Genomic DNA, 24,962 nt, shown 5'->3' with positions numbered 1-24,962 from the left:
TTTTTAAAAAAAGATTTATTTTTATTTGCAATTATGCATATGTATGTATGCATATGTGAGTATATGCAAGTGAGTGTGTTGGATCCCCCAGAGTTGTGGAGTTACAGATAGTTGTGAGCCACCATTTGGGTGCTGGGAATCAAACTCCAGTCCTTAGCAAGAACAGGAAGTGCTCTTAATCACTGAGCCATCTCTCCAGCTTGAATATTTTAAAGAGACAGTTGTGTCTCTCAATCTGACTTTCAGATTATTCAAACAATGGGCCCCAAAGAAAGGGGATTTCCCCAGGAATCTCATGCCAGGAGAACTTGTCTCTAGGAGAGAGATTTTACCTAGTTCAAAGCACCATACAGGAAGAGACTAAAGCCAGACAAGGAAGGGTCAATGGTGGCTGGGATCTCACCTTGACCCAGCCTGCTTCCATGTGCCTATCCTTGACCCTCTATATAAAACTTTGACCTCCCTTCAGGACCCTGAAGACAGATGTGGGGGGGTTCTCTAGACTTCTTCGTTCTTCTTCCCAATACGGTCACACTGAATAAATTGCTTTTTCATTCTGCTTTCCTTTTTTTTTTTTTTCTGGTTTTTCAAGACAGGGTTTCTCTGTGTAGTTTTGGTGCCTGTCCTGGAGCTCTCTGTAGACCAGGTTGGCCTTGAACTCAGAGATCCGCCTGGCTGGGATTAAAGGCGTGTGCCACCGTCACTCAGCACTTTCCTCTTTTTTAATTGGCTTATTGAAGACAAGTGGCTGAACCTAACTCTGCGCACAGGTTGTGACTTCCAAATTTGATAGCATAATGACACGTGGTCATCCCAAGTGGTAAATTTAAGTGACGAAGACTTGGGAGGATGAGTCTCTGAAACTCTTGTGCCTAAGTGTGTACTCAGGGTGTGTACTGGATCAACTCCAGAGCCCACACTCCTGCCACTGTCATGCGGACAACATATGAAATGAGACAGAAACTCGACCCTCATCTACCCTCCTACCCAACCAAAGCATCTTGCCTACCCAGTTGTCTGAATTACCGTTAGCACATCACCTCCCCGGACCGGTGCCTCTCTCTCCGTGGGCTGCACGGTGGGGGAGGGGGCAGAAGTAGGAGGCAGAGGCCAGAGGTGAGCACAAGGTCTTTTATGAGGCATCAAATATACATTCTTATATACAAGGAGGGAAAAAGACAATGCCTGAACCCCCCGCTCCTCTCCATACAGTCCCTCCCACCAACACCCTCCCACAACCCCAAGCCCCAGGGACCCTTTGACATAGAGGGTCCATCTGTCTGTCTGTACTGCAGCCCATACTGGACAGGGGAGAGGAAGGCAGGGACTGTGAAAGGAGCTGGATGTGTAGGGCAAGAAGAGGAGCTGGGACTTGTAAAAAATATATTTATAATAAATAAACAGGGCTGCAAAAGGGCTGGCGAGGCAGTGGAGATTTTGATGAACAAGAGGGGCTTGGGCATTCTGGCTCGCAGCCCCAGCTCTGATGGCTTCAATCTCTGCCTCAGGAAGGACATCTTGGGCTCAGGGTGGTCCTCTGGGAGTCTTTCCCCAGGGCTGATGCTGGGTGCCCTGCCCCAGTGAGATATGTGTGGGTGATATCTGTAAAGTGCATTGTCTTCAGTTGTTGGTGGGGAAAAGTAGGAATGGGGGGGCATGCAATATGGGTGAGGGAGGGCAGTACCCTTCTCATCCCAGACCTGAGCCCCCCCTCCACCTCCAAAAAAAAAAAAACCTGTCTGGACTTTGATCAGGATAAGAACATTGCAGGGCAAGGCAGGTTCCTGAAGCCAAAGAGGTCTGGGCTGGGGCCTATTAGGAGAGAGGGCGCACACAGACTGGCTCAAGAGAGGAAGCACTGCCCTCAGTGGGGGCCAGCACAAGCGGGGTTCCACCCACGGAGTGCACTGATGGTCTGTGTCCTCCAGCAGGCAGAAAGACACATGAAGGTGTGTGGCTAGGCCCTGAGGTTTGGCCACAGCTCGACAGAGCTCTGTCCTAGCCCCACACAGCAGAGGAGTTCTAGGGAAGCCTGCCTTCTCCACCAGCTTGCAAGGAAGCTCACATTTGTCCAGAGGTCTGAGGTCAGCAACTAGACCTCCAGGGACAAGAAAGAGAAGAGGAAGACAGGAAAAGGAGGACAAGGACTGCGGAGAGGCCCCCGCCACTTCCCAGCACGGCAGTGCCTAAGTTCAGGCTGCAAGTGGCAAGGGCCCTCCAATCTGGAAGGCAACCCCCATGACGACTGCGAGGGGTGCGAAGAAGGGTCTGGAGATATGGAGGACGTGGAAAGAAGGACACTGCTGAGTGTATATATAGTTTGAAAAAACTGAGGAAGAAGAGAGGGGCAAGGTCCCTCTCCTGTGGATTTCCCCAGACTATCCTGTTCCCCAGTACACTCACTCCATTCCTCAGACCACAGTGCTGATCCGGCTTGGCTTGGCCTTGGGGTTTGCACTGGGTGGATTAGCCGTGCCAGGGGGCCCAGAGGCGTGCAGTGGGCCATGGGGGGAGGTGGGTGGTAGGGGTGAATGTGGGGTGTGAGGTGAGGGTGGGGGCAGGGGCGGGTAGGAGGGGTGAGGTGGGATGGGTGAGTGTGGTGACAGGGGTGACTGGGGGTGGTGAGGGTGGGAGTAGGACCCCCCTGGTGGCCGGGACCCAGGGCCCCCAGCTGCACCTGCTGCTGGCATCATCTGTGGGTGGTGACTGAAGATGAAGTGCTTGGGGCCCTGTTTATGGGCGGGAGGGTGCTGTGGAGCAGGGCTGTACAGGGGTAATGGGGATGTGGGCTGGTGCAAGGGGTGGCGGCCATGTGGAGCAAACTGAGGGTGTCCTCCAGCCCCTCGTCTTGGGGCTCTGCCTGGCCGGCCCAAGGTATAATGCTGGGGTCCTGGAACTGGGCCATGGGCATGGAAGTGTCGATGTGGCCCCACAGGTGGGGCTGAGGCAGGTGGTGGTGGAATGGAGCCCAGCTGGGGCAGGGGTGGAGGCTGCTGAGGGGGTGGAGGCAGAGGGGGTTGCTGGGGTGGGAGGTAGGGTGGTGGGGCAGGGCCCGGTCCTTGGCAATACTGGGCATGCAGGGCCTGGAGCTTGGACTGCCCATCAGGTAGCACCCCCAGGCCACCATGGCTGTGACCATGGTGGTGGTGGTGATGGTGGTGGTGGGTGGAGGAAGCAGATGAAGACGAGGCAGAGGCCTGGCCTGTTGGCGGTGGTGGCATCTGGAAGGGCCCCTTGCCTCTCTTGCTTCCAAATAGGGAGCCCAGGAAAGATGAGGAGTTCGAGACTGGCCTCTGGCTCTTGTACTCCTCTGGCGGCGGGGGTGGGGGCGGAGGTGGCATCCTCTGGTGAGGGCGTGGACTGCTAATAACAGACCCCTGAAAGGGGGGAGGGGGGGAAGTCAGGCCAGTCTAAATATCCTAAACCCCCAGCCCTAAACTCCACCCCTGTCCCTGAAGCTGGAGCAACAGGGACCCCAAAGTAACAGCAAAAACCAAACAGCAGTCCTGTATTTGTGGCCAGCTCTGCTCCCCAGCTCTGTTGCCACATCCACTACCTCAGTTGAACCTCAGAGGGCAGAGGAAGAATCAGTAGGACCTCCTTCTCGTGACCATTTCTCAGGCCAAGAAAATGTTAGGCTAGAGAGGCAGAGTGACTCGCTCAGGGTCAAAGAGCAGGATTTGGAAGTTAAAGTTTCTTGAGGCCCAAGTCCAAGGGCATCCCTATTTGGAGTTGGCCCTGGGGTTAAGAAGGGGCATGGGAGAGTGGAAGACAGACTGAGAGACAGGCAGAGTGAGGACAGACAGAGTTGAGGACAGATGGAGAAAGTGGTTGGCTGGGAGAGGCAGCCATATGGTTCCCAGCACGGAAGAGGGGTAGGCAACAGGTCCCCTCCTCCTCTGGGGCTCCATGGCCAGGGCAGGGCTCATGCAGAAAATGAGTGGGGCAGGAGCTGACACTTACTTCGATGGTGCTGTCCAGCGATCCCACGCTGTTACGCCGCCCCCGCTTCCCTGCACCCACAAGCAAGGAGCCCAGCGTCAGAGCAGCAACCCTCCCTCCCCACCCTGCTGGGCTCCAGAGCTGGGCACCAGGCCTAGGTCCCTCCCAGGGACAGACACCCCATTACCCCTTTCCCCCATTGAAGAGGGGGAGGTAGGGAGGAAGAGAGGTTGAAAAGGAGGAAAGAGAGGAGGAAAATATGGAGGAGAGGCAGCAAAGGAGAGACAGAAGAGGGATAAGAGGAGAGGGGCTGAGTCTGTGGCCCCACTTTATACTCCCTGGCAGAAACCCTGGGCCCCACCTGTTCTGACCTGGCTACCAGGCCCCCTGTGACATAGTGCCCAGGGCTCTGAATGAAGGGTGTGTGTGTGTGTGTGTGTGTGTGTGATGGAGGAAGGCTGGCAGCCAGTGACAGGAGGCAAAGAGGACACCTGGTCCCGCATCTCCCCAGCCAGGGCAGGGGCCCAGAACACTTACCTGCATCAGAGAGGTCTCGCAGGGAACTACTGAGTGCACCCCGCTTGAGCCCATCGCCTGCCCCATAAGTGTCCTCCAGACTACTGCGGGCCAGAGTCCCATTCACCGAGTCCTTGGCTCCTCCAGGCTGTGAGGCATTAGGCCGCATCATACCTTTCTGCTTCTCCAGCTCCGCTGGGTAGCAGTGGAGAAAATGGTTTGAAAAGGTCAGGAATAACATTAAGAACCCACCTGATTGACTAGCAGCTTACCTCTGTTTTCCTCCCGCCTTCTGCTCCCACCCCTACTCCCCTAGTAGTACTCCCCCGCCCCAAACTGCAACTCTTATCTTCAAATCTCCTTAGGTGCCCAGCCCATCCTATGCCACCTACCCCTTCTTTTTCTTTCCTCCCTGTGAATATAAGTGCCGACTCTTCTTGCTCCCTTCCCCTCTTCTTAGCCTTCCTTTCTTTACCCTTTTGTAGACAGGCCTCCCTAAAGACCCCTGCCCTTTAAACAAGAGCTTTGCAACAGATGGTTCATAGTAAGGATGGGAAGGCCCTTCTTGCCTATGGTGAAAGACAGTCCTTTCAAAGTTCACTCAGTTCTCAGATGCCTTGCTTCATAGCAGCGGAGCTCTTGGAAGAGCAAGGGCATGAAACTGATGGGCCTCAAACCCTCTATTACGTGCCAGGCAGTATGCTGGGGACAGCACATACTTGATCCCTCTCATTCCACATTATGAGCATCATCTACATTTTGCGGGAGAAGAACCCAAGAACTTGAGAAGTCACAGTTTGCTCAGGGTTGGACAGTTGAAATCAGTGAAGCCAACATTCTAGAAGCGGGTCTATCCTGCTCCCCTGGGCACCCCCTATACCTCCAACGAGGTCATGGAGACTCTGGTCTAGTGGGCCTCTCCTTATCTTGATATAGCTAATCTCTTGCCTGGAACCTCAGGGGTTCCAGGACTCTACTGAACTGATACTCTGCCTTGCTGAAAACCTATCAAGGAACTGACTACTGCTTCTGTTCCTCTCTGTCTCCTTTCGCCTCAATGCCATGTTACTTAACTGTGACGGCTTAGCTTCGAGAAAAGAAAACCTAGAGGGTACCAGGAAGAATGAGATCTAATCACCATTTTCCATCGTCTATGATCTAAATAACTTGGTGGAAGCCCTGGGTATTGAGCTGGACCTCAGCTCAGGAGCTGATATTGAGGATAGGAGATAGGGAATGGTACTGTTGAAAACCATGGATGCACTGGTCTCTTCTCTCTTCCTCTCCTTCATCTTCAATTTCTCCCTCTCCTCTCCATTTTCTCTTCCTCTCCCTACCCTCTCTTTGTGACAGAGACTCAATACATAGCCACGGCTGGCCTGGGAATTTGAAATCTTCCTGCCTCAGCCTCCTCAGTACTGAGATTACAGGTATGTAACGACTATGTCTGGCTCCTTGTCAAACTCTGTGAAGATTTATTTATCCCTGTTTGATCTGAACAAAGGGTTAAGAGGGCCACAAAACTCACCCAAACTTGCCTAGATAACAGATAGTAGACATGAAGTATGAAGCTACAGTCCTAATTCCTATTCCCTGAGTCTTTTCCCTCATACCATTCAATAGATTAGAGGATGGGGGTGGAGAGCACAGCATAGACTCTCAACGACTGGAATAATAATCTGAGGTTAGGAAGTAATGACCCTCTTGTCTCTGACACCATTCGGGCAGAAGCTGAAGGATTCCTAGAATGAGGGTAGGAAGGTTGGGCAAGCTAGCCCTCAACTCTACAGTTCTCAGAAGACAGGATTCTTGGTATCTGCGGGCGACAGGGGAAGGAGTCATGGCTGTAGCCTACTCACATTCCACGCGGTACTTCTCCATCTCCTGCACCTCAGCAATGGACTCCCGCAGGTCAGAGGTAAAGCGCAGCCTGTCTTGGAGGCTAGGAGCATTGAAGATGATGAGGACTTTTCGTTCCCCTCCAGGTACCGCAGACAGTAACTTGATCCCAAACTGATAATCTGCGCCAATGAGAGGGGACAGGAGAAGCTGGGTATTTCTGTCAGGTGTGAAGCAAAGTGGCTAAGACAAGAAGCTGAGAAATAATACAACCCACTCCCCACTGCTGCCAACCATCTCTGAGACAGACTCACACTATTTGGCTAGTCTCAAACTCCTGGGCTCAAGTAACTTTCCTGCTCTGCCTCTCAAACACTGTCCTACAAACACACACATCACCTTGTCCATCTTGGAAATTATTTCTGTAACATCCAACTCTGAAATGCCTCTTCTGTGCCCAAGCATCTTCAGTGGTTTCCCCTTGTCCCCAAATTCCTGGTAGCCTTGGCAACCTTATACCAGACTCCAGGATGTAAAGGCAAACAGAATTCTGAACTGCTTTCTAGAAACCATTTCCTTTGTCCCTCCGCCTCTCCCAGTGACTCTGCCCTCTTGAATGGCACTCAGTCCTGCTCTTCTCAGTTCAGTACTCTAAAGCACAGTGTGCCTGCCACATCTGCTCACTAAGGAACACATAAAACATTGCTGTTCCATGTCCTCCAGGGGCCACACCCAAATCATACTCCAGACCTCCTTTCATCCTTGGACAAGTAGATACTTTGGAGACTTGAACCCAATTGTAGAGGACTTCAAAGGCTGGAAGCTAGTATAGATGAAGGATGAGCATGGGCTCTGATAAACCCTGGGATGCATGCTAGGGTTCAAGAGGGGACTCACATGAATTCTGGAAGAGCTGCATGTGCATTTCCACCAGGGGAAAGGACTGACGGAAGCTGTATGTCACCAAGATCTTCTTCTTCTGGAAAATTTTGGTGACCTTTGGCAAACAAGGGTGGGAAAGAGATAAGAGGCTGGGTGAAGGGTGGGGAATTTCCGAGCGATACCCATTTCTAGTAACCACCTTCCCCACCTATTCCTAGTAACAGACATATACACATGAGCACATATACCCCCACAAGGGAGAACTGAAACTTGAGGAACAGAGAGGAGGGAGAAAGTACAAGTTCGTGACATCATGAGCATACACAAGCACCTGCAACTTTTAAAAGAACTAAATGAATGCGGTCCCTCCAGAGAGCCTATCCTAATACCTCACATAGACTTCGGTTTCCATCTTCTGAGCTTCTAGGTTGCCGGTTCTATACCTTTTCTTTTGTCAGACTCTATGGCAGTTCTGAATATGTGATCTCCCCCTGCTGGCCTAGAGGGCAGGGGTCTCGTTTTCTGGTTCTCTCACCTACTCCAACCTCCACCATCCAGAACTAGCTTATAACGGCAACTTCCACCTAGCCTATGAACAGGATTAACAACCTCTCAACAACCCAAAGTCTTTATCAAGTATTTAGGCAGTCTGGATTCTACACTAAGATAAGCTCAGACAATCTGCAAGTGGCTGTTTTATTTCATTTATTTTGTATGCTGGAGATGAAACCTGGAGTCAGACAAGTACCCTTATCACTAAAATACAGCCTCGTCCCCTACAAACGTTTGGTTTTACGTTGGTTACAGTGCACCATGATGTCAAACACTTTTTGGCAGGGATGTGGTGTGGTGGTTGAAATAAGGCCTCCATCATGTAGCCCAGTCTGACTTTAGCTTCCTGTTCCTTTTGCCTCCACCTCCCAAATGCTTAGGTTACAGGGGTTTATCACCACACCATGTTGCAAAACACATTTTAGGTCCTTTGGATTGTGAGTCCCTGAAAACAAGGACTGAGTCTGATTTATCTCCATGTAGTCAGTGGCTAGCATAGGGCTACATACACAGAGGGTGTCCGTGCATGAAGGGTATCTAACAGTGACTCAGCACCTGTGTGCGCCAGGCATGCCTAGGTCAAGGTGTGATTATCTCTTCCCCTTCTCTTTTGTAGTGCTGGGAATGGAACCCAGATCCCTGCATATACTAAGCAAGCACTCTACTACTGAACTGAAATGCCAGGCACTGACTTCTTATTTCATCTTCTTGACAACTCTAAGAGAGAAGGGTTAGCACTATTTCATGAAGCAAGCAACTAAGATTTGGAGAGGATGTTGACGGCATTTTCTCTAAAGTGGTGATTCTCAACTGGAGATGATTGTGACCCCTGCTTCCACAGGATACAGAACAATGTCTAGAGAAGACACTGCTTTCTTTTCTTTCATTCCTTCCACCTTTTCTTCCCTGAAGAAGATGTTCTCTCCCTCTCCCACCCCTCCTTCTCTTTTTTGCTCTTTTCTGGAGAACACATTTTTTTTTTTTTGGTTGAAGGTTTGCTGTTGGCTTCTAGTAGGTATCCCAGAGTGCCGCTAAAATACTACATTGTACAAGACCAAGGAAGGAACAAAATTGCTGTTCTCAAATCCCTGGAGTACTGTCTCAGAACAGAGGGGGAATACTTATTCTTTGTAATCCCAAGAAACAGTGGAGAACATAGAGTAGGAGGCGAACCACATTAGGAAGCAGATTCTAGTCAGGTGTGGCAGTGCACGCCTTTAATCCTAGCATTCCAGAGGCAGAGGCAGGTGGATTTTTGTGAGTTGGAGGCTAGCCTGGTCTACATAGTGCATTCCAGGACAGTGAGACCCTGTATTAGAAAAAAACAAAACAACAACAAGAAAACCCTTCCCCCCCCCCCCAAAAAAAAAAACCTACAACATATTCTAGCAGTCAGGGCTAAGCCATCTTGAAGAGTGGTTCTTGCCCAGGAAATCCTGAAAATCCCTTCTTATCCACAGAATCCAACAAATCCCCTCACTAAAAGATGTGTATCACTGTACTAGTGATGTGCTTTGTTTTAATCACTTCCAACATCAAGACAACTGAAAGGTTCATGGGGCCACAGATTCATAACCCTCTGTGCTACTGTGGTGGACAGGGACATTTCCTACCACATCCCAGGTTATAGGTCTTCCACTTTCCCCTGGTCCTTACACTGTCTGCCCTTGTGTGGCTGTCACTACATCAAAATGAAGGGAAAGGAGGGCAGAGAAGGGTTATGCCTTACTGGAGACCATGCCGATGGCACGCGGGAGCACTGGCCCAAGCACACTCCACATGCCACGGTTTGCACTAGAGCCAGCAGCTGGGCTGACTAGCTCCCTCCCATTTCCTTCTGCCCAATGCCCATACCACAAGGAGGTCATTGAAGAGGAAAACCTCCCGCTGATGCAGCCCCAGCCTCTGGGGGCGGTTTGGATCTGGCACCTCATAGAGCTGGCAGCAGCACACCAGTCGACGGTGAGGAAGAGACAGGACCTGGATAGATGTGGAAAAACAGGCATCAGCAAGGTCATCCCATCAGCTTCAGGCTTCTGAGTGCCTTAACAAGGCAAAAGGTACATCTGATACACCAAGACTATAAACAACTGAGTCCCTTAAGCTTTTCTGTCACCTTGTCCTTGTCCCGATAGCAATTGGTCTAAAATGCCTTTACCGCCCAGCTCTGCATGGCCGTATTTTGCTCCCCTTTCAAATCGCAATTCCAAAGTTATTTTCCAAGAAATCTTTCTGACTTCCCTTGGCTTAAAATGGCCTCTCCCTGATTTCTGTTCCTCTAAATTAGACCACAAGACCAAAATATTATTTGTGTTTGTCTTGGAACCTCACTAATGTCTGAGGGCCCCTAAAGACAGAAATTGTGTCTGATTCACATCTATGCCTCTGGATTCCAGTAAAATGCTGGGATCAGGAATAAGCCATCCATAAATGTTTGTTGGCCAAAATATATCTATTTCATAGAAAATATTAGCTTGACTCTCCTTACTTGGGATGGGCAGACAAAACCATAGATGAGAAGAAAATATTTATATAGCACCTACTATGAACTTTGCAATATACTAGATGCATTTACATGGAGAATCTCCCATAATCTGCACCATGATCCCTAAGGAATACAATATTTCCCACTTCATTTTACAGATAAGGGGAATCTGGGGCTGGGGGAGGGGAGTGACTTACCACACAATAGTGCCCCCTTCCCAGGCACTCACCGGTTTCTTGCCAACAATCATGCGCTCCACAGCCTGCACCTGGGACACATGGTCATCATTGGTACGCAGTTCACGACCTTGGATGCGCTGGTAGATGCCTACCAGGAGGTCTCGGGGGATGTCCTCACCATTGTCGACCCCTACATGAAAAATGTAACACAGGAGTATGTTACGTCAATATGGAGGGTAGACAGTAGGGGGGTCTCCATAACCTCCCACACCCAGCATGGACCTTAGCAAAAAAAAAAAAAAAAAAAAAAGTGGGTATTCTTGGTCTATGAATGGGACAGGGAAGGTGCTTTTCAACAAAACAGCCAATTGCTTTTTTAACCAGGGTAGGGATTTTGTCTAAAAAACTTATAACACACTGTAATTAAGACAATCAGGTACTACTTTTTTTTTTTTTTTTTTTTTTCGAGACAGGGTTTCTCTGTGTAGCTTTGCGCCTTTCCTGGATCTCGCTCTGTAGACCAGGCTGGCCTTGAACTCACAAAGATCCACCTGCCTCTGCCTCCCGAGTGCTGGGATTAAAGGCGTGCGCCACCACCGCCCGCCTCAGGTACTACTTTTTTCCTTCCATGGTTTTTTGTTCTGTTTTAAGATTTGTTTGTTTGTTTGTTTGTTTTTACATATATGAGTGCTTTTGTCTGCACGTATGTTTGTGTATCATGTTGTTGGCCTGCTGTCTTTAGAGGTTAGAAGAGGGTATTGGATCCCCTGGAACTGTAGTTACAGACAGTTGTAAGCCACCATGTAGGTGTTGGGAATTGAACCAGGGTGCTCTGGAAGAGCAGCAGTGCTTTTAATTTCTGAGCCATCTCTCCAGCCCTCCCCCATGAATGACTTTCTTCCTACCTTCCTTCCCTTCACTCCTTCCTTCCTTCCTTCCCTTCACTCCTTCCTTCCTTCCTTCCTTCCTTCCTTCCTTCCCTCCTCTCTCTCTCTCTCTCTCTCTCTCTCTCTCTCTCTCTCTCTCTCTCTCTCTCTCTCTCTCTTCTTATTCCATCTGCCTCTACTTCCTAAGTGCTAGGATTAAAGAAGTGTGCCACCACACCTGGCTATCTTTTGCTCTCTTAACTGGGAATACTACTTGAAAATAACATCCAGAGTTAGTAAGAATCTGAGGGATTTGGCATGGATACTGATGTAACAGTTTCAGAAACTAATCTGGCAAGAGCCTAAATATTCAAACTCATCAATTCCTTCTCAAAGAATCTATTCTAAGAAATTATTCAGAAATGTATGTGAGACTGATGTCAAAGAATTTCACCAAGTGCTATTTATGAAGAAATTCTGAAACAGCTTAATTTCTAACAATAGAGAAATAGCTAAGTAAAGGATAGTTTATCTATAAACTTGATGTTTACTAAAATATTTCAATAATGTGAGACAATCCTTGTAGCAAGTTAAGTGAAGAGTAAGATAATAAAATACACGAGGGCCAGAGAGATGACTGAGCAGGTGAGGGTGCCTGCTGCTAAGTCTGACAGCTTGAGTTCCATCCCCAGAACCTACATGTGGAAGAAGAAAACTAAATCCTGCAAATTGTCCTCTGACCTCCAGAAGAACACCGTGGCATGTGTGCACCCACACATCACACACACCACACCTCAATAAACAAACAAACAAATGTAAGAAAAAATAATTGTTGGCAGTGCTGAGCATTAAACCCAGGGACCTCATGATTATTAAGTACAGTCTGTTGCTGAAATATAGCCTCATGCCCTACTTTCCTAAAATTAACACGTATTGTTTGTTTGCTTATTTATTCAATTACTGAAAGAAATATATACAGTTACACACATAATCACCCCTCTATAGCCATAGGAGATTGGTTCCAAGATCTTCCATCAATGCTCCTATCTGAAGGTGCTCATGTCTCATATATAAAATAGGACAGTCAAGTACAGTCGCCAAATGGTAAGGTGTTGGTCTTATAATATGTGGTAGTATTTTCATATAGCCTACATACATTCTCTTGTTACTTTGAATCATCTGTATATTACTTACAATAGCTACTGAAATGTTAATGCTATGTAAACAGTGGTTTTACTGTATTATTTAGGGATATTGACAAGAAAATGTTTGTACATGTTCAGTACAGATACAAGTTTTTTTCCAGATGTTTTCAATCTACAGTTGGTTGAATTCATAGATGAAGAACCCACAGGTATGGAGGACTGACTGTATATGTGGTGAGCATATGTGTATGGATGAATGAATTATGAGAAACAGCAAATCTACCATCTTTTTCCACTCTTGACTGTGTGCTGAGTGAAACCTTCTCACTCTTCTCTTTAAAGCTTCTGCTATTAAAAAAATGACTTCTCCTTTGGAAATACCATACTTCTTCCTTGCACAAGTGCTAAAAGTACGTTCTTCTCCCCACTGCCTTTTTACCTTAGCTGCCAGACAACTCAAAGCCTTCAACTACATAAGTGATGAGAGTCAGCAACTTTGTCTTGTTCTCCCCATCTCTATTTTCCTTTTTTCGTTTCTTTTGAAATAATCATATCTGTGCCATTTTAGTAGGCTGCTCTTTGGCGAGAGCTAGGGCTTGACATCGTTACAATAAAACCAAAAGAAAAAATCAAAGTGACATCATTTATCTGGTACTGGAGAACCTCAGATAGTGGATCCACTTGACCTTCCCAAGTGTTCATCTACCCCATCTCAGTTGTTCTCTAAACAATTTCACATTTTCTTCCATCGGGGCCTTTGTTATTCTTTCTGCTAGGTAAGCCCTCTTCTATTTTTAGTCTGTCATCTTCGAGTCCTCTGGGAAGTCAGTAGGAGGTAAGATCTCCTTCCTTAGAGCTCTGGTTGTCTGTTGGCCTCTTTGACATCACTGTTCACTTTCTGTCTTATCATGGTTATCTAGGCACTACATGTCAATCTCTCCCTTAAGCCGGAAGAGCTCTAAGAACAGAGACCATTGCAGACTTCCCTCCACTGTCCCTGGTACTCATTTTACTGGGTACACATTAAGCATCCAGTAAGTGGCTGACTGGTTGGTTGGCTCAATGAATAAATGAATGGAGGGAAAGGTATCTAAAGTAACCAAATGAGTCTTCATAGGTATAAATGGGAAAGACAAGAAGAGCGATAAGGAATGGATAAAGGAATAACTGACTGAGTGAATAGTTTAAGAGCCAGGCTATTTTTGTTTTGTTTTCTGAAACAAGAGTCATATTCTACAACCTGAGTCGATACTTAGTAAATAGCTGGTCTAAGAGTGAGTACATGGATAAACACCTGGTTTTTCTTTGCAGTTCGTGGAAATCAAACTCAGAGCCTTGCACATGCGAGGTAAGCAGTCAGCTACTGAGCTACCCACACAGCCTGGCAAATAATTGAGTGAATTAATAAGTGAATGCCCTGGGGACATCCAGCCATGAGATAAGTGACAGCATTGAAGGCTAATTTATAAAGACATCTGGGATCTCTCTCACCCTACTCCCATCCCCACCCTTGTTTCTTTTCTCTGATGGGCAGGAAAAATAGATGGGAAATTCTGGTCACCTCGCAGGTTCTTAATGAAGTCATCCAGTTTCATCTTGCGTTCAGCCTTGACACTGGGGCTGTACATGTCGGTATTGAGGAGGATGATGGCAAAAGCAAGGATGAAGATGGTGTCTGGGTTCCGGAACTGGCGTACAAGGGCAGGGTTACAGACACAGTACCGCTGGCTGCGAGACAATAAGGGTCAAGTCTAGACTCAGGTGCCAGCAATCTCCACCTACCCACCATTTGCCCAGGTTGCCATCATAAACCCTTTCCTTCAAGAAACACTCCCTTAGTATTCAGAGTCTGTCTTTGTCGATTTCCCCAATACTACCATGAAAAATCATAATCACTACCTTCTCGGAACTTTTCCAGGAGACTTACGTGCATTGTCTCATGCAGTTGATCACACCACTGCATGATTGCTATTTCCCCATTTCTTTGGGTATGTAGTGGTGGGGATAGAACCTTGGGCCTTGAGCATGCTAAGCATATGCTCTACCACTAAGCCACACCTCCAACTCCCAAGCAGTCCTATTCTACACAGTTATAATGAAGGCTCAAAGTGGTGAGATAACTTGCCCAGGCAATAGAGCTGGTGAATGGTAAAGCCGGGATGAAAAGAGATCATCTGGCTGCAAAGCAAATCTTTCTCCCATAATGGGAAACGAGTTCTCAGCAATTCCTCCATCTCTCCTGTAAATGCTCCAAAGGCATGGAGCAAGATTTAGACCCAGCTCTGTTTGATCTTCAAAGCATTTAGAGCTGAGCACAGATATTATGGCATTAGATACACTCAAGTTCAAATCCTGGATCAGCTAACTTACTCTAATGTCCCTGAACTTCAGATTTGTCATCTACAAAAATGGAAATACCAACAGAAGCATCTACCTCATAGAATGGTAGCCTTTTTTTTTTCCTTTCCAGTACTGGGCACAGAAACCAAAGGCTCATAGTCATTCAGCAAGCAAATGCTCTATCATTGTTTTACACACCCAGATCCATGAATGTTACCATTTACTACTGATGTTGTCACTAATATTAATATGCCTGTATCTCAGTTGCTAGAGCTAGATACTTTATATTTACTACCTCTGAACCTTACAAAGGCCTCTCAAGATGGGATTTACCATTTCTGGATTGTTGTTTGTTTGGTTAGTTTTTATTTTGTTTCTTTGAGACAGGGTCTCTCAATGTAGCCCTGGCTGGCCTGGCACTCACTATGTAGACCAGACTGGCTTCGAACTCAGAGATCCTCCTGGCCCATCCCTCAGCACACCTGACCTTCATTTCTGTTTCATGGTGAGAAAATTAAAATGCTCAGAGAAGCGCCTTGTGGAAACAGGGCACCAAAGTAGAGAGGGATGGCTTCAGGAGTGGGAAGCAAGCACACCTGAAAGCTTCAATGAGTCGCTCCACTTTCTGGGCCTCACCCTGAACGCGAATATGGGATTGGAACTTCCTGAGCGCATCATCCAAATCCATAGAGGAGAAGTCCATCTCATCCACCACACAGCTGGAAAGGAAAGAAGCAGGGTGGGTGGCTGGTGGCCTTCTTCAGTTCTCTACACAAACCACTGAGCCACCCACTCGCACAAGCAGCCCAACACTCCCACTGACATGCTTCCAAACTTTGGACTTAAAACACCTGAGAACAGAAAGTCTGAAGTTTAAGAAAATTGAAGGCACATGGTCACTAAGAGTGCTTTCCATTAATCTATTCATTTCAGTGATGGGAAACTGAGGCCCAAAGCAAAGTATTAGGTGAGCATGCCCCGTTGGGAACCACTTTTAGAAGACTTTCGGAATAGGGTCAAGAGAGCTAAGATCCTTTAGGAGCAGAGGGGTATGGGAACAGGAAAATCTATCCATCTTGTTTTGAAAAGGTTTATCTGAGCCCAAAAGACGGACTGTCCCCTGCCTTCCTCCTGCCTTCCTTTTCCAGGAATCCCTAGCCCGCCTGCCCCATGTTGGGGTCCTCACTCCAACACATCTCGGTTGAACTGCTTCTGCCGGTTCCCCAGGAATTCCCCTATCATCTGCCGGCTCAGGCCTTTCCGCTCCAGGATGAAGTGAGCCACCCCCACAGGAGTGTCCGACAGGAAACCTCTCTCGATCAAATACTGGATACCCTTCTCTGGCTTCCTGTAGAAAGAGAAGAGGTAGGTGAGACAGTTGGTTCTCTAGAACTGTGCTTGGTCCCATTTCTAGAACTGATTTGGGGCCCGACTAACCAAGGCTTCAGAGAGCTGAGGATCTATAATGTGGTCTAATTTCTTTAGGGCACAGATTAAAAACACCACAGCATAAGAAGAAACACCTTTCCCATTTCACAGACTTTCAAAATCCCAAGGCATCCTCACACTAATTTCCTCTTTTAGTGGAGGCATACCACAGTTGGAAGAAAATAAGTATCGAAATGAGAACCTATTCTCTGCCCGGATAGTTCCAGAAACCATCAGTCTTGAGAAAAGGCCTGAGCTCTAGACCAGACTGCATCTCAGGACCCTCAGGACAGGGAAGAAGTGAATAGGTTACTTTGTTCCATGTCCTACATCCTACCCAGCCTTTGTGGCTGTTTCTACAGATGAGGTGCCTCCAATGTTTTCAGAGAGTGGGACCAAAAAACCTGGGTTGGAATTATGCCCTGTGCAGAACTTGAATTTGGAAGTTTGGACTTTGATGTCCTAGGGGTCTCTCTGAGCAATCACTTTCTAACTGTATGGCTTTGCACAGCCTCTTTTACTTCTCCAGATCTCAGTTCCTTATCTCTAAAATAAGAACATTACTACTGGCCTTGCTGAGTTATTGTGAAACTTAAATATAGGTGGCAGTGTTTAACAGACTATAAAGATGTGAGGTATTACATCAAATGCCTTCCACTATATCTAATGTTTTCTAATTACATCTTATGTTTTCTAATTATTTTCTAATCAAATGCCACACTCTCACCCCCATTCCTAAGCACCTGGCACAGGACCAGGCACCTAGGAAGAGCTTAGTCACCATTAGTCACACCAGCCTGCTGCCAAATACACAACCCTACTTAGAGAAAGACAAAAAAACTGAAGCCCAAAGAAGGAACACAAGTTGCCTAAGGCTAAACAATGAGTGAACAAAGACAGATTAGGGGTCCTAGTCCCCATATTCTAGATTGCCTCCCCTCTGAAAAGGGGGTATAGGGATGACAATACCTGGAAGCCATTTTGGGGGAACATCTTGCCATCTTGCTCAAGATCAGACAAACAGATACTGAAAGCACTAGGACCCAACTCAGGCAACCCTGTTTTTCCACCTTTGTTTCTTATTTTGGTTAATTGTCTTTTGAGACAGGGTCTTACTCTGTAGCCTAGGCTGTCTTCTAACTGTGGCAATCCCTTTGACTAAAGTCTACTGAGTGCTAAGTTTTCCAAGCATTCACTGCTGCATCCACCTTCTGCCACCCTTCTCCTAGTCCTGATACCTTGACATCTGGGGAGAAATACCATTTCACCAAATGACAGGATGGTAGAACCAAGGTCACTGCTTCGAGCTAGGTCCTAAAACAAGGTGCCCACGCAGGATGGGAAGAGGTAAAGAGACTAGAACTGAGAGCACATACTTATTGAAGAGGTTGAGGCCAATTCTGTAATGCCGCCTCTGTACCACATCATTGTTGAAGGCTGGTGAGTCCCAGCTGTGCCGCGTTTCCCTCTGGTAAGTCTGCTTGCACAGGCCAGTGGCTGGAGGTTCCCTCAGGCTATCCCGAGAAGAGGAGCCAGAGCTGCAGTTGATGGTCTCATTGGAGTTGCTGGAGCTCTCAAGGCTCTCATTGTCTCCACCATCAGAGTTCTCACCTGCTGCCTCACACTTCCCCAACCTCCGACCTCCAGCCACACCACTGGGCCCAGTGCCACTATTGGGGGCTGCTGGCAGGGGCCCTGGTGGGGCTGGAGCTGGACCCTCAGGGGCAGGGTAGTGGCGGTGTGGGATTGGGGCCCTGCCTGGTGGCCCCTTGTGCTTCAGGGTCCCATGGGGGCTGCAGCCATCAGCCTCATACACCAGCTGGCGGTGGACAGACCCGCGATCTGAGCGGTCACTCAGGTCTACAGAACTGTCACTGGGAGGCTCAATGGTAAGGAGGGGAAGGTGTGCAGCTCGGAGCCGGAAATCCCGGCACTCCAAGCACCCAGGACCCCTGCGAGCGCCTTCCTCACGGCTACCATCTTCCCGGGTCCCTGGTGGCATCGGTGGAGGAACTGGTGGGAGGGGAGCTGGTGCCCAGAACTCAGGGCGGCCCTGGGGTGGGGGTTCTGTGCTGGGCAGTCGCTCGGGTGATGGAGGAGGAACTGGGTCATCCAAGTAGAGGGGAAGGTCACTGAAGGATGTGGCTGAGCTGTCCTCTTGATGTTCCTTTGATTCCCGCTTCTCCAGCTGGGCTGACCCTGGCTCCTCAGACATAGGCCCCGATGGGTGGCAGTTCAGAGCCTCATCGATGGATTCAGCCAGAGACTTAACCTGTATACAGTGAAAAGGGAAAAGGGAAAGGGAGGGATGATGAAGGGAGGAATGGTACAAGGATCAGAAGGAGAGAAAACAGAAGGAAAGGCAGGGAAAGCTTCCTGGTGGGTCGGCTAGGAAAGCAGGTGTCTGTGTCGCCTCCCCCCACACATAGGTCCTTTATTTTAAACTTTTAAAATATTTATTTATTCACTTAGTGTATATGGGTGTTGGGTGTTTTGCCTGCATGTTATGTCTGTATACCACATGTATGCCTGGTGCAGTGGAGACCAGAAAAGGGTATCAAATCCTCTGACACTGGAGTTATAGAGGGTCATCACCCACCATGTGGGTGCTGGGAATCAAACCTGCCACCTCTCCAGCCCTTTGTTACCCTTTTATATGTATGTATATTTTTTATTGAAAATAAATTTATTTTCACATAATGTATTCTGATCAAAGTTTCTCTTCCCCCAACTCCTCCCAGATCCTCCTTACCCACCCAACACCATGCCTTCTTTCTCTCTTTAGAAAACAAACAAAAAATTAAACAAACCAGAAAAAAATAATTTTAAAAAATCAAAGAAAAAGCACAATAAACACACACATACTTATCCAATCAAAACCCATAAAACACAAAATCAGAAACCATAATACACAAGCAAAAGACCAGTTAGATGAAAAATGTCTAAACAAAGCAGTATGAGACAAGAAGTCTGCAAAAATACCATTGAGTTCATTGTGTGTTGTCCAGCCCTTTATTTTTACAAGGAAATCCAAACCCATAGGTTGGTTGGTTGGTTTGTTTTTGAGACAGGGTTTCTCTGTGTAGCTTTGGAGCCTTTCCTGGAACTCACTCGGTAGCCCAGGCTGGCCTCAAACTCACAGAGATCCGCCTGCCTCTGCCTCCCGAGTGCTGGGATTAAAGGCGTGCGCCACCACCGCCTAGCTTCCCATAGGTTCTTAATAGTTTACAAAATAACTCCCAGGTAGTCACAGAGTTCACAGAGGCTAGGACTAACAAGGACAAAATGCCTTCACAGACACATATGTCTATCTCCGTATGAACCCAAGTCAAATAGTACCTCCTCCCTCATTCAAGCCACACTCCTACCTCTGTCATACCATCTCAAATTCCCATCCAGGGAAAACCCCAAATCTCAGCTTCCTCCCAGAGCTCTCTGTGTGAATATCTCTTAGGAAATCCATAATATTTACTCTTGAGGATCTGAACTGCACCCAGTAACTCTACCTCCCTGTATATCTAGCTTCCAAACTGGCCCCTAATGACCTCTTCCTCCTGGTATTCATAATCTTAGATACCACACTGCACTAGAGTTGGTCTGTGTGGCCCACAACACATGGTAGAAATGAAGGTATATCATTTCTGGAATGAGACTGTCAAATTCTGTCTTGCATACTCCCTTTGACTTGTATCCTTCAGACTCCTTGCCTAAGGGAAGCCACACTGTGAACAGTCCTAAGGGAGAGGGACTGCCAGCAAAGGAGTTAACCTGCCAGCCCCCATCCAGCCTTTGGAGACTGTGTCCTACACAGCTTGACAGCAGCCTCCTGAGAGATCCAGAAGCAGCAGCATCCAGCCATGCCCCTCACAGCTTCTTGGCCCTCAGAAACTGCATAATAAATGTTGGTTGTGTGTGTGTGTGTGTGTGTGTGTGTGTGTGTGTGTGTGTGTGGTGCACACCTGTAATTAGAGCACTTCAGAGGCTAAGTCTGAAGAAAAACAAAGCAAAGAGATAGTTTGTTGCTTAAGCTCAGTTCTAATGTCGGGGTTTCTTATTTGTTTTACAATTTATTATGACTGTGTCTGTTAGCACATGATGTGTAGGTATAGGTACAGAAGCCACAGCATGTGTGTAAAGGTCAGAGGACAAGTTGGTGGCCCTGGTTCCTCTCTTTCCACCTTTACATAGGTTCCAAGGATTGAACTCAGGTCACCAGGCTTGCACAGCAAGTGCCTTTACCCACTGAGCCAGCTCACTGGCCCCTAAGGTCAGTTTTAAGTTACTAAATTTTGTGGTAGTTTGCTGTACAGAAATAGGTAAGTAATACATTTCCCCCACATCTGACTTAGATAGCACAGAGTGCTAGATCAGGCCTGGTTCTTCTATCTCTTCCATCAGATGCTATTCTCCTATTCTCTACTCTTCCCTTGAGGAATAGGTGCAAGCTCAGTTTCTATTTTAGATCAGCTACTGCTTGACACAGAAAAGATGCTTAATTATCATATAAATGAATGGATGGATGATACAGATCTTCCCTTCATTACTTCTTTCCTTCCCTCCATATTTTTACTAGCCTCAGAGAAGCATGCATAGACCAATGATAGGGTCAGATAACAGAGCTCAGATCACAGTGATTTCTTCTTTTATAAAGCCTGATTCATTCAATAAATTTTACCAAGTACCTCCTTAGTTTTAGGAGAAAAAAAACACACAACTAACTTAGCAGTTACCATATACCAGGTGCTTTCATGCATGTTATCTAGTTGAATGCATCTTCCCAACAGTCCTGCAACAGCACTAAAAAGAAAGCTTTATCTCCATTTTGCTGACCAAAAGGTGGAACTGTTTGTCCGAGGTCATATGGCTGGGAAATGGCACAACTGGGATTTTCACCCGGGGAGCCATGCTAAAATATCCTCAGCTTAGAATGACCTCCCATTCCACTCACTGCCATGTCCATTCCCATCATTCCATAGTTTTGTCTGAGCAAACAATGCCCTCTTCAACATCTCTAACTAGCTACATCTTTTCAGTCCTGTAAGACCTAGTTGCAATGCTGTCTTCTCCAAGACACGTCTCTGGTCCTCCCAGAATCCCTTCTGGTTCTGAACATACTCTGTTTTAGGAGACAACCATGCACCTATATGTCTTCTATTGTCTACCAGACTGGGAGATCCTGGAGAATATGAACCAGAGCACAAGCCTTAGCCTCAGCCTCCTCCTTTATGAAATGGGGAAAATAATCTCTACCTTACAGATCTGTTGTGAAGCATACAGAGTACCTGGCACCCACCAGGTGTTCATTATGTTAGTAAAGCCTTTATTTGCTGTTATAGCAAGTTTCAAACAGTGGGGACTTTTTGTTTTCTTCTCTGTTCTATATACTCATATTTTATTGCTTTATTGCATTTATTGTATGTGTGCACATGTGCTTGTATGTCACAGTGCATATGCGGATGAGAGGAAAACTGTCAAGAATCATTTCTCAGGGCTGGAGAGTTGGCTCGTCTGTTGTTACTTTTCTAGCCCCAAGTTTCCAAGTCCTTCCACAATTCTCCCCAAAACATGGTCAAGTCTGTCACAGCAATATCCCATGAACCTTGTACCAATTTCTATTCTAATTACAGTTTCTATTGCTGTGATAAAACTACGACCAAAAGCAACTTGTGGAGGACAGGGTTTATTTCATTTTACTTTATGTAGTCCATCATCCAGGGAAGTCAGGCCAGAAACTCAAGGCAGGAACCTGGAGGCAGGCTAGCTCAGTCTGCATTCTTTCCTCCTTTTTGTTTGTTTGGTTTGGTTTCGATTTTTTGAGACAGGATTTCCCTGTGTAGCTCTGCCTGTCCTGGAACTCACTCTGTAGACCAGGCTGGCCTTGAACTCAGAGATCCTCCTGCCTCTGCCCCACCAGTGCTGGGATTAAAGGCGTGCGCCACCACCGCCCGGCTCAACCTGCTTTCTTATAGCACCCAGGACCACCAGCCCAGGGGTGGCACAGCCCACAGTGATCTGGACCCTCCACATCAATCATCAACCAAGAAAATGCACCACAGGCTTGCCCGTGGGCCAGTCTGATATGGGCATTTTCTTGACTGAGGTTTCCTCTTCTAAAACGACTATCTGTCAAGTTGACACAAAACTAGCAGCACAATGGTTAAGAGCACTTGTTACTCTTTCACAGGACCCAAGTTCGGTTCCCAGCACCCATGGGTGGCTCACAATCATTCATAATTCCAGTTTCATGGGATCAGACATTCTCTTTTGAATGTAACAGGTATCAGGTGTGCACATGGTACACATACATACATGTAGGCAAAACACCCAAACATATAAAATAAAATAAATAAATCTTTTTATAAATCAGTTTTTGTGGATTGGAGAGAGATGGCTCAGTGGTTAAGAATATATATCGCTCTTGCAGAAGATTGGAGTTTGGTTCCCAGCACCCATGCCAGATCCCTCATAACCACCTTCAACTCTAGCTCTAGGGTACCTGACACCCTTTTCAAGCCTCCTTGGGCAGCTGCACACACCTGGCATACACGCACAGATACACAAACATAAAAATAAAGTACTTAAAATAAACGCTCTGTTCTCTCCTTCCACAGTGTGGGTTCTGGGGATCATCAAGCTTGGCAGCAAGTGCCTTTCAGCCACTGCGCCATCTTACTGTCCCTATGCCCCCATATTCTAACATGCTTGTTTTAACAATGTAGTCCCCCCTGCCCCCAACAGTACTGGAGATAAAAACAGGACCTGGAAATTCTAGGCAAGTGCTCTACTACTGAGCTACATCCCTGCCTTAGGGTTTTTGTTGTTGTTGTTGTTTTACATAGGTGTTCCTAATCCTCCTGTCTCAGTCCTGCCAGTGCTTCTATTATACACTCAGCTGTAACTTTTTCTCATGTTAACAATTCTCTCTCATCACTCTCAAAGTCCCAATTCAAATCACTGCTATTTGTTGCTATTAAGTGCTCAGTAGTGCACATTCTTGCAGTTTGGAAACTAGATAAAAAGCAGTAGAAGCAGCCAGAGCCAGGGAATGGAGAAGAAAAGCCCCTTTCAGGGCTCCTGACCTGTTTGGAGAAGGAGTCCTCGAGCTCTGTGATGTCATTAGAAAACTCTCCAGATGTGGTGACTGAACTTCCACCACCATCGATGCCCCCACCACAGGAGCCTCCATAGGGGAGACCCCGTTCAAGCCGGTGGCTCCGGGCACCAGCCATGGCACCCTCATCCAGTGAGGCAGGCTTGCCCTCGAAGTATGCAGGGTTCTGTGCTTTTTCGTACTCCTCAAAAGAGAACTGCATCCGCATGTTGGACAAGATGATGCGGCGGGACATGCGGCTCTCTGAAGCTGAGCTGCGCAGCCGCTCAAAGTTCTTATTCATACGATACTGGCGAAAGGCTGTCTGGATGGTCCTGGCAGCCCTGCGGCTCAGGAAGGAGCCCCCATACTTCCTCTCCAGCATTTCCACCTGTCAGAGGAACAAGTTCAGAAAGTTGCCAGAGCCTCACGGCCTTGGTCCTCAACCATACCCCACTCAAGTTACAACTAACTGCTGGAAGTCCTGACAGGCTCTGTCTGTGCCCAGTGTTTTCTCACTTATAATCCCAGGATGTATATAGGCGCAAGAAAAAAAGGAAACATAGTTTTTAAAATCAGAAAAAGCTTAGGGAAACCAAAAAACGAAAGAAAGGAAACAGTAAATGAAGAGCAATAAGTTGAAGGAAGAAGAAAGAGAATCAGAGTAAAAGAAAAGCAGGAAGGAAGGAAAGACGGGAGGGGGCAAGGGAGGATTCACCTGCAGTCCAAACATCTAGGCATAGCCATAATTAACATGTTGATAACTGCCCTGCTCTATTTTTCTGAAATCTTGTAATATTGTCCTCCCTTCCCGTGCTCCCTTTTCTCCACCCCCAGCCCCTCCAGCTATACAGTGTATTGTATCATACTGTGAAATCGTCACGTTATGTGTGTGCCTCCCCCCTTAGACTGCATGTCTTTGAAGGCTGGATGCAGGTCTCTCTCCTTCATCTTTTGGACCCCATTATTGGAGCTCAATAATGTCTGCTGAGTGCAGTGAATGTGAATCACCTGTACAATGACAGGTCCTGGAGTCAGTCTTCTCCAGTTCCAGCCTTACTGTCCCTCCCTGAATACCACCCTCAAGTACCACACCCCAACCTCCCTCCTTTGGCTCTCTCTGTATCCCACTCCCATTTTCAACCAGAGCATCTCTTCTGCACCTTCTTGTCCTGCAGGTCTGTGGAGAGTTCATAGCTGTCTGACAGGGCCTTGGAGCGCTTTATCTCCTCCTCCTCCTGCTTCCTCAGGGCGACACTGGCCGGCTGGAGGCGTGCCCTCTGAGCCCAAGGAAGGCCCACCCCAGCAGGCGGGCCCCCCATGTGGCTGCTGGTGGGGGGCAGCTGGCTCAGTCGGTAGGGGGGTTGGCTCCCAGGACTATCAACCGCTGTGCTCAGGTCACTGCCTGGGGCATCACCCTCCACACTGTGGGGATGAGATAAAAAGAGCTAGGATGTGGCAAGGAGAGAGGCTTGCTAGGCCCAACTGAGTGAGTACACTAGATCCTGCCCCCAACCCCATCTTCTCCCATTTCCTCAGATACTAGGGACCCCAACATTTAAGAGACCATCCATCTGTTTCCTCACTGCCTGCTTCCCTCAAGTACCCTGGTTTATCTTCACTCCCTTTCAGTTCCTTCCCTTTGGAACCCCATCTCCATAACTTTGTTCTGAGACACGTTCCCTCAGGGGTGTTTTC

At 47.5% G+C, this 24,962-nt stretch overlaps 1 protein-coding gene across 2 annotated transcripts in view; it reads right to left on the bottom strand.

Annotated features, from left to right (window-relative positions):
* Positions 1-2,033: 2,033 nt before the first annotated feature.
* The window catches only part of Iqsec2 (IQ motif and Sec7 domain ArfGEF 2), an 81,047-nt gene continuing 58,118 nt past the window's right edge, over positions 2,034-24,962 (bottom strand). The window contains exons 3-15 of one of the 2 annotated variants that reach the window (XM_059250514.1): positions 24,428-24,689; positions 23,254-23,655; positions 17,551-18,446; positions 15,933-16,094; positions 15,343-15,465; positions 13,968-14,134; positions 10,446-10,585; positions 9,586-9,711; positions 7,195-7,294; positions 6,318-6,479; positions 4,480-4,653; positions 3,964-4,013; positions 2,034-3,377 (exon numbers count right to left, since the gene is read on the bottom strand). In XM_059250514.1, the coding sequence (XP_059106497.1) occupies positions 2,412-3,377; positions 3,964-4,013; positions 4,480-4,653; positions 6,318-6,479; positions 7,195-7,294; positions 9,586-9,711; positions 10,446-10,585; positions 13,968-14,134; positions 15,343-15,465; positions 15,933-16,094; positions 17,551-18,446; positions 23,254-23,655; positions 24,428-24,689 (3,730 nt within the window). In that variant the 3' untranslated portion in view covers positions 2,034-2,411. The remainder of the gene's footprint in view (positions 3,378-3,963; positions 4,014-4,479; positions 4,654-6,317; positions 6,480-7,194; positions 7,295-9,585; positions 9,712-10,445; positions 10,586-13,967; positions 14,135-15,342; positions 15,466-15,932; positions 16,095-17,550; positions 18,447-23,253; positions 23,656-24,427; positions 24,690-24,962) is intronic. The other variant, XM_059250513.1, reaches the window with a different exon arrangement.

The sequence above is a fragment of the Peromyscus eremicus genome, chromosome X, assembly GCF_949786415.1.
Source record: "Peromyscus eremicus chromosome X, PerEre_H2_v1, whole genome shotgun sequence".
Classification (NCBI taxonomy): Eukaryota; Metazoa; Chordata; class Mammalia; order Rodentia; family Cricetidae; genus Peromyscus; species Peromyscus eremicus.
The sequence above is the reverse complement of the archived record's forward strand: the minus strand, read 5'-3'. Positions and strand labels throughout refer to the sequence as shown.